This window comes from Montipora foliosa, chromosome 2, assembly GCF_036669935.1.
Source record: "Montipora foliosa isolate CH-2021 chromosome 2, ASM3666993v2, whole genome shotgun sequence".
Classification (NCBI taxonomy): Eukaryota; Metazoa; Cnidaria; class Anthozoa; order Scleractinia; family Acroporidae; genus Montipora; species Montipora foliosa.
Window position 1 is genome coordinate 63002931 of NC_090870.1, and position 10000 is coordinate 63012930.

Genomic DNA, 10000 nt, shown 5'->3' on the forward strand with positions numbered 1-10000 from the left:
GGAGCGGGTCAACTTGTTAAGCTCGTGTTCCCGTGAAAGGGCTTGATGAATGAAATGAATGTATATTTGTTGAAATGTGGGGTTTCCACGAAAGGGTGAAGTGATCCTATCCCGAATTTTATAAAGGAAAGGAAAGGAACTTTATTTAAGTGTCTAGTCTTCTACAGCTGGAGAGCTCAACTGGAGCACTAATTGAGCAGACTGTAATCGGAAATCAACAAATTTACACAAATCGAATCAAATGTTGGTTTTTGAGGAGAGGGAAAAATCAGAGTACCCAAAGAAAAATCGCCCGAGGCAGAGTAGAGAACCAAAAAACTCAACTCACATGATGTCGAGTCTGGGAATCGAACCCGGGCCACAGGCGAGTGCTCTCACCCCTATTTATTTCATTCACCTTTATGTAGGTTGCTTCTGACGACCTGATGCAGCATTTCTAGTTCATATACACAGATATCACATAAGTATTTTGAAGTAAACACTATTCTACATTCAGATCGATTCAGAGCAACACAAGTGAAGACTCTTACTCTTACTACTCTTGCTACTTTTACAGCAAATTAAAAAAAAAATCCTACATTTTACAGAAGACATTTGGATTCTGAGCCAACATTTCCATTCCTTTCTTCCATTCGTCTATTTTTCCATCTTTTATCTCTGGTTTTGCAGCATGGTCGATGACAAACTTCAACCTGCATACAAACACCAAACTCAGTGGAAGTTCTTGGACTTTTAAGGATAGAGAGGTAATTATGGACTTACACTGTGAAACTAGTGTAATTATATTTTTTTTCTCTCTTTCTCTTCTTTTCTCGTTGCACGACATACTGGAAAAAATACATAACTTGTTTTTTGATTGTCCATTTTCGAAATGTTTGCTTGTTTTACTAAAACGCAGTACACTGGCTTACAACTTCCCGCCAAAAAACGCGGGTTCCAGCAGTGTGACACTTCGCGTATTGGCTGTTGAGATTGGTATTAATTTTTAGCGAAACAAGGCGGCTGTCGTTAACGCATAGCTAGAAACCGGAAGAATATTTATCCCGCTTGCTACTCGATGCTACAGTGATATCTTTTCTTTTTCGTTCGTTGTTTTTCAATGGCGAGTTGAAAATTTGTGACAGAGATTGTCAAAATTAAGGCCGCATTTAATGGTGTAATTATTTTATTAAATTTTTATGAAATTCTGAACGCTTGGATGCTTGGAAATTAAAGCCAATCAATTGCCAGCTTGGCAACACTTGAAGCAATCCGTTTTCATATTAGGTCACACGGTATATGAGCTGATAACCGAGACTGAGTGAACCAGTCAAGAAGCTAGAAAAGGAATATCCGAGGTCGCAAATTTATTCACCGATACTCACCTCGCCTGGGGTAAAAAAATGTTTCAGTATAATTACATAATAATTATGTGATTATTTGAAAATTTGCATTTTGCTTAAAACAAGTAATTTCTTCGTCTGTCACCTCAACAAAACGGCTTGTGGCCATTTTAAAAAAACCGCTAATGTAATTATCGCGTAATAATCACTTCAAGTGCAACCAATCAGCGCTGACAATGTTCAGTAATCACCAATAGATGTAAATGTATACTCTCAGTTGACCACTCCCATATGGGCTTTTCAGGGGCCAACGAAGCACAATCAACGAAACAATAGACCAATTCAACAACTTTTACGAATCCCAACTCCCTAGAGGCAAACGAGTTGGCCATTTAGAAGTGCAGCTGCGAGGTGAAAGCAGGGACTACCAGGATCAAATTCAAGGAGTAGTCAGAAAATGGCTTGAAACCAGGATGTCCGGGTCTCAAGCCAAACGCCCTAATTACTGAGCCACACTGCTCTGAATTTTAATCAGCCCAAGACAACTCCTCAAGTTTGGTTTACCAAAGGTAGTCTGAATCACAGCAAATAACCACAAAGTGATTGACTCATCCCACCTCAACATAATATTATCATGGAATTCAAAATCAACAAAAACAAAAAATACAGTGGAGCATGCAAGTAGACTAATTGGCTAGCCAGCACTTACTTGGGAAACTTTTTCACAACAGTTTCTGCCAACTTAAAATGCCTTGTTCTAATACAACAGACAACAAATAGGAAGAATTTAGCATAGATAACGTCTGAGCAAGTGACGACTGTAAATCGCAGAGAGACAAGAAAAACAACAGGAAAAAAGTTGAACAGAGCGTGAAATATTTCTCTCATCATTTTTTGCTTATGACTTGGCACATTTCCCTTCCTAATAATTTTATACTTGGATCCATACTTGTTTTAAAAAAAGTCTTTTTTACTACTTTTATCCTCTTTGGCAACAACCTGTTGTCACTTTTGGTAAACAGCAGCAGTCGATCGGAAAGCTCTTTCTTTGTTCTGGAACACTTCAGTCTTAATAATTTCACCGACATCATGGCAAAATTAACCTCCAATATTTTGTTAACCCAAGTCTTCAATTCAGTCAGGGATAATGGTGAATGGCAGATCTTAACATAAAAAAGCACACTTTCTCAACCTAATATCTTTGTTGTAATATGAGCATGAATTTCTCAGATTTTTGTCAGATACTCAATCCTACGATGACAATTAATAAAAATAGAAATCAAAACTTCTCACCTTATTCTACAATTTCATGATAAACTACAGCTGCTGTACAATACCCACCTAATTAGTAAATCATAAGTGAGCCCTTTCTCTTCAAGGTAACCTGACAAAAAATAGCATGAAAATTATTAACTTTTTGCAACCTTCTTGTTTAAAAATAGATGAACCACATAAAATTCTTCCAAGAATAAAATCATTTGTGTCTTAGAAAATGAATTCAGAATCACTTATTTTCACTTTCCAATTTTTTCTTCAATCAATGTCAAGTGTAACCGTTAGAGTTTCCTTGTCATTAAGTAATGCATTTTTCCCTCTGTGTCAGAAGAACAATTAAAGGTAAATCATAACATGTCACAAGATTAAGCAGCACCATACAAGTTTCAGAGTAAAATTAAGCAATTCTGAAATTTGTTTTTCTTTTAACAAAACCACTTTCTTTTAAAAAGCTTCAAGCAAGTTTGACTACTTGTCCCTCAGTTTAAGACTACCTTTTGCAGGGGTGAAATGTCTGTTTCATAGAAACAACTGACAACCGCTAGAAGCAATTAAATACCTAGACCCCTCTGGACTGACTCTCTGCCCAACCAATCATCTGGTTCTCCTTCCAAAATGTTTCTTACTCCTCTAAATACTTTGTATTCCATGTACTTCTCCAATATGACATTCACCTGCACCAAAAGAAAGCACCTAGTTTTTAATATGATTTTGAGAAATACAGTGACAACTTTTTCCAACCAATTTTCAAGAAAGGATGTTCTGGCAAAATTTTTCACCTGACAAAAACTTAGACAGAGCCAATAATATTAGGTCTTTGCATCACTAAATTAACATATTCTGGGTTTCATTTCTTCTATTACGTGGAGTGATAACCACCAGTCAGAACATTAACTCCGACCACTCCACCTTGTAATTTTGTTGACAGTATTGTTCTTCTCACCCATCTATATCATGTTCATTCTTCTAATTTGCATTTAAACCCTCGGAGTTTCTAGTTGGTCCTGACAAACTGGATGTGGTAGCCTCTTTTTGCTATCTGGGTGACACACTGTCAGCAGCCAGTGACTGTGACCTCGCAACCGGACACACGTCAAGACCGCCTGGAAGAAGTTTAAGGGGCTGCTGCCTGTGCACTCCACGTTCCACCTCTCCTTCGAAACACACAGCCACATCTATAGCAAGTGCGTCCAGAGTGTGATGCTTCATGCAAGTGAGACCTGGACTCTGACCAAGCTGAACCGCCACCGACTGCAGCAAAATGACAGGGCTATGATCAGGCAGATCTGTTATGTTAAGCCAGAGAATGTGGCCACCATCCGATCCAAGGAGCTGCTAGCGCAGCTTGGTCTCAAGGACCTTGACCTCATCCAGGGTTCACACACTTTTTCAGACCAAAAATTCAAGGACTTTTCCAGGACTTTCAAGGGCAAAATTTTGACATTTCAAGGACCTCTTTTTTATTTACTTCGATGAATTTACTAATTAGAAATGGTCTGACAGTACAATTCTTCCTCATTTTCCGTAACGTACATGCATGAAAATACTGCAAAGGCACTGGTAACCATTTCGACCCCACAGCTTGTTGCCTTGTACGACATGACTCAAGTGGCTGATTATTTTCAATGAAGTTTTCAAAGATTAAAAATGCGGGTCAGAAAAAAATTCAAAGACTTTCAAGGACCTGGAATGAAGAGCAGAGATTTTCAAGGATTTTCAAGGCCTTGAAAATGCACTCTCAAAATTCAAGGGTTTTCAAGGGTTTTCAAGACGCGTACGAACCCTGCTCATCCTAAGCGCAGCCAAGTGACATGCTGGTTCAGGGAAAGCGTGGGCCTGTGCGGCCCAATATGACTTGGAAAGAGCAGTGTGAGAGTGATTGCAAGGAGTGGAAACTCACTGCGGTCGACCCTCATGAGAGAGACACCTGAAGAGCTGCAAATAGCCAGTTACCTGGAAGGGAGCCCACTGATGTGGAAGATGCTCCCACCTCACACTAAAATGAAATAACCCATGACGACAATGGCAATGGAGTGGAAATAATTAAAAATGTTTAAAATATCAAAACTGATTGGGCAGGTTGTTGTCTTACAAGTGCACAGATGAAACAAAAACCAAATGTAACAAACCTTAGGATCTGTGAGATCCACCCATCCAATGATGCCAACAATGGTTGAGGTGTGGGCAGGATATTGTTCCAATATCCAGTCTGTTTGAATTATACAAAATACGAGCAAAGAATTATAATGTTAAAAAGAAAAAAAATTCAAAAGTCCATTAAAACTCTTTTAACCCTCTTAACTCCTGGGAGTGAAACTTAACAAGATTTTATTCTGTCTAATGCCGGACGATTTTACTTGTCAACTGAGAGCCTCCAAGGGCCCCTGAGCAGTCAGCAGGTTAATATTACACTCAGTTAGTCTTTTGCAGAGGCAACCAGAAGATAATTATTACGTAAAAGTTAATTACCCAATGAAGTCACCCTTCACCTCAAATAGCCTCATTTTTGCCTTCAGTTGTTAACTCTAATTCATTCCATTACACACATAAATTAACATTAAAACAACAATATCTTCAAAAATTTCATATCCTTGGGCTGTAATAGTAGTTAAAGGAGAACTACCAGAAACAACTTCTTTAAAAAAAATTCAAGGAAGGGCTGTTGACAAAATTGTCATCTCTCCATTATCGTCTTTCAACAAGGTTGTTATTATTAGCTATAATAATTTAATTATTTCATTTGTAACCTAACCACTGATACCTGTTTCATCATAGGTTTGATTGACTTGAATGAAGACTACCTTTCTAACGGGAGAAGGCTCAATTGCTACTTGAAGATCACCAATGAGGAAGGGTCTATAAATGGCTTTAAGGTCAGTAGGCCATGGGTAGAAATACTTGTCACAATCCCACAAGTCTTTGAGAAGAAAAAATGTATCATTATCATAAAACACTTTAACATGGAAGCACAGTTTGAAGGTAACAAATTGCTGTAACACATTAACAGGACTCAACCAGATGCTTGTTCAATTACATTTTGCAATAATTTTGACAAGGAGATAATGTGAATTAGTTCTTTTATAATAAGTTACTATTATGGTGGACCAGCTAATAGGTTTCTGATGGATCATAAGAAGTGACAAGACAGGGGCTTTTCAAAAATTCACCATGCCAGTCACTCTGGCAATGAATCACTTCAGTCCGGCCCCAATATGTCATGGTGACTTGTTGCCTAAGGTGATTGGGGAAAATACTGTGCAGAGAGAGAGTGCCAGTTTACTAGGAAAACCAGTGATTTGTGGAATGCCCACTTCAGTTAAACATTTTGATGAAATTCCTTTCCCACGGGGTGAGCAGTTGCCAGCTTTCCCTGTCAAGGTGTACCAAAACAACTACATCAATGGGAAGATATCTTTTCAAAAATCATGTTCTTGTCCACTGGAGAGGTTGCAAGTGCAAACATGGACTCGTTGTTTAATACTTCAAGTGCAAGTTTTTTTCTCTGACTTGAAAAGTGGAGTGTCAACCACAACACTTTTCAAGAATTTGAACTAGCTATTTACAAGCGAAAGTGGGCGGGGCAGTGACTCAGTAATTCGGGCCCATTCCACAGATCGGTGGTTTTCATAGTAGTTGAACTGTGTTAACCCATGAAGCCCTTACCTTCAGCATAAAATGGAATGCCATTATTGTTGGAAAAAGGCCTCAGAAGAGGACTTCTTCCAAATAATGGTAAAAGTAGATCCCAACTACTTTATGGAAGCTGTTTCATTCCATAAAATAATTAGGATAGTACATGCACTCTCATTGGTCAATAGCTGTGTTTAGATGAGAGTATGTAAACACGGTTTGTACATCACACAGATTTTGATTGGTTGTTTTGTCATACGTGCGTTTTGATTGGATAGTTGGAAATATGAGCATGTATCAAGAGAATCTGTTTCAATTAAGAAGTAAAAAAACCCGCACTCTCCTTCATTTGTCGAATGATTTTTGAGAAAAATTACTTTATAAAAGCAATAAAGGACTTTTTCCTAGTTTACATAGCCTCATCTAAACACCAGCCCTGGGGAGATGGGAGAAAATGAGACAGTTATGCAAACCCTTGACTGCTCCTCAGGTTTGCATAACTGCCTCAAATTCTCCCAACTTCCCTCATGTTTATATGAGGCTATGTAAACACAGAAAAAGTCCTCTATCGCTTATAATAAATGTTCTTATGATTGTCACAATATCAGAGGTCGTTCCATTTTTCATTGACCTCCAAGAAGGGGAGAGTTTTTCTCCAAAGAAGTCAAGAACAAAAAATTTAACCCAGCACCCCTCAGATTTAAAGCTAATGGTTTTCAAAGGGTCAAGACAAAAAAATATGGGGTAAGGATTTTCGTCATCCAGAGGGGTATCTAATACCAACGACTCGGGACTCCAAATTAAATAACCCACTAATTAAAGGTTTTTGGCTACTTTCTCATTATATACTTTCTCACATGTTTTCCTTCCGGTAACGAGCAGAATAAATTAGCATATTACGTAATCGCATTGGCCCAAGGGCAATATTAAGGATTAATTTCACAAGCATTTTCAGAGTTTTCACAAAATTTCTCGAGTTGCGAAGAGACGAGCAATTTGGAAAACTTTGAAAATGCAAGTGAAATTAATCCTTAATTGCACAATGCATATGGCACAGTGCGTTTACATGTTTATCACATAAAGGGCAAAATTATTGAGGGAAGCCCATTCTCCAATGCTGCTACAAAGCACAATCAACTCAACGCGTTTTCATTCCGTTGAAGTTGAATTCAATAAATCCATGCTCACAACAGAAATTAGCGCGTAATTTAATTAAATTGTATTTTACATGTGGACAAAAAGCAATTTGATCAGAGTTAGAATCTGGAAGTTAGATTCTCTTGTAACTTTGCTTGCTAATAATAATAATAATATTATTATTATTTCTTATATAGCGCCTATCCAGACGTGATCTAAGTGCTTTACAAGTCATGAAAAATTAAAAATTAAAAATTAATTCATAAACAAAAAAGTTATACAAAAATTTCCTTGAATAAATAAGTTTTAAGTCGTGTTTTGAAAGTCTGGAGATTATCAGAGTTTTTTATTTGTTCTGGAAGATCGTTCCAAAGTTGTGGCGAGGCAACAGCGAAAGCTCTAGACCCATAAGACTTCAAATTATAGCTGGTAGGGTTAAGACGGAGCGATGTAGATGAGCGGAGGGTTCTTGAAGGACGGTAGAGACTTATCACTTCTTGTATATACGAGGGAGACAAACCATGCAAAGCCTTGAAAGTGAGAATTAGAATCTTAAACTTTATGCATTCATTAATTGGTAACCAGTGTAGATCTTTCAGGATGGGAGTAATATGGTTGAATTTCGAGGAAAAAGTTATTAAGCACGCGGCGGCGTTTTGTACATACTATAGCTATAGTTTTTTAACAGCATATTTCGGAAGATTGTACAGAAGGGAGTTGCAGTGGTCAAGTTTGGATGAGATAAAGGCATGCACAAGTGTTTTGGCAGTTTCCGTTGATATAAATTTTCTGATACGTGATAGATTACGAAGGTGATAGAATGCAGATTTACATACGGTATTAATATGAGGCAGCATTGACATGGTACTGTCAAAAGTGACACCAATATTCCTGGCAGTTTGAGAAGGCTGGACGGTGTCTTGACCAAAGCAGATTGACGGCAAGCAGTGCTGTAGTCTAAATTTTGAGTGAATAAAGAGGAACTCACTGACAGTTTTTCTTTATTCAATTTTAGTTTGTTGATACTCATCCATTTGTCCAAATCAGTCAGGCATATATAACTCGATACGTTCAATAGCCTCAGTCAGTTCCAGGTCATTATTTGTTGAAAAGGAAACGTAAAGTTGCGTATCGTCAGCATAGAGGTGAAATTGCAAGTTATGGTGTCGAAATAAGTCAGGTAATGGTGCAGTATACAATAAATAGAGGATAGGTCCAAGCACAGAGCCTTGGGGTACTCCACAACTGAGGTTATGAGGTTGTGATTTATTCCCATTAATCAGAACAGATTGAGTGCAACCAGTTAGGTAAGATTGAAACCAGTTGACAGCAGTTCCGCTGATTCCAAATTTAGAGTTTAATCTATTAAGCAGGATTTCATGGGCGACGGTGTCGAAGGCAGCAGACGGATCAAGAAGAAGAAATATAACGCACTGACGATTATCAATAGCACGCATGACATCATTATGGACACGTACAAGAGCAGTTTCACAGCTATGAAAAGGCTTGTAGGCCGACTGTAGTGGCTCGTGAAGGTGGTTACTTAGCAAGTACCATGTAAGCGCACAGCCACGACTTTTTCAGTGATTTTTGAGACTACTGTAAGGTTTGAGATCGGTCTGTAATTTTTAAAGATTTCATGATCTAAAGAAGGTTTCTTGAGTAGAGGTGTAAGGACAGCAGTTTTAAGAGAAGGAGGCAGATAACCAGATTCCAGAGATAAGTTAACGATCTTACAAAGTGTCGGTAGAAACATTTCAAAGTATTCTTTCATCAGTGCGGAAGGAAGTGGGTCTAAGATGCATGATTTTAAGACGATCTTATGAGCAATCTTAGACAATTCATCAGTAGATGTAGGTGAAAAATTAATTAGTTGGCATTTTAGTGAAGGTGAGTCAAAGGTGCAGAAGAGATCAGGAGTCAAGTGAACTTTAATTTAATTTTGGATTTCAATAATTTTAGTTTCGAAGAATTCAGCGAAATTGTTTGCTAATGCTAAAGCTAACGAGAATGTTGGAAGAAATTTCTCTGCCTTTCTGTGTAAAAGACGATCAACATTGCGAAATAGAGCTTTGCTATCAACACCGGCTTCATTGATAAGATCAGAGTAATAATTCATTTTCGAGGTGTGGATGGATTGTTTCACGACAGTGCACTGATTAATATAGGCTTGATGATCAGTTTCAGTATGAGAATGGCGCCAACTGCGTTCAAGACGACGACAAATTCTCTTCTGTTCTCTGATGTAGTTATTATACCAAGGAGCCTTGGGCCGGATTGTGATTATCTTCGTACGCAAGGGTGCATGTTTATCCAAGATAGTAGATAGGTCACTATTATACTGGTCACACAATTCAGTTAGGTCTGATGAAGGTGAGTTAAGCAAAGTAGACGAGGTTATATCTTGTACAAAACTTTGCAAGTTTATATATTGTGTAGGCTCCGTGTAGTAGAGACCATTTTAGGGTTTTGAGGTTTGCTGATGGGCAGGTTGCAATGTACAGCAAAGTGATCTGAGATAACTGGATCGTTAACAAATGGGTTTAGGGCTGTCAGTTCATCAGTTGTTCATCAGTTGCTCTGGATAAGCAACTGTTAACCAATCACAGGATCAAGTAATCATGCCCTCATTACCA

At 38.1% G+C, this 10000-nt stretch overlaps 2 protein-coding genes across 3 annotated transcripts in view; both read right to left on the reverse strand.

Moving 5' to 3' along the window:
- The window catches only part of LOC137985151 (L-fucono-1,5-lactonase-like), a 29880-nt gene that overhangs the window by 19057 nt on the left and 823 nt on the right, over positions 1 to 10000 (reverse strand). For both annotated transcript variants that reach the window (XM_068832664.1, XM_068832656.1), the window contains 6 exons: positions 5359 to 5514; positions 4727 to 4806; positions 3157 to 3271; positions 2664 to 2706; positions 2032 to 2079; positions 579 to 692 (listed from right to left, as the gene is read on the reverse strand). In XM_068832664.1, the coding sequence (XP_068688765.1) occupies positions 579 to 692; positions 2032 to 2079; positions 2664 to 2706; positions 3157 to 3271; positions 4727 to 4806; positions 5359 to 5514 (556 nt within the window). The remainder of the gene's footprint in view (positions 1 to 578; positions 693 to 2031; positions 2080 to 2663; positions 2707 to 3156; positions 3272 to 4726; positions 4807 to 5358; positions 5515 to 10000) is intronic.
- Positions 7640 to 9483, reverse strand: LOC137988063 (uncharacterized). The gene is given in 2 exon segments (XM_068834123.1): positions 7640 to 8321; positions 9371 to 9483. Coding segments are annotated over 2 exon segments (795 nt in total).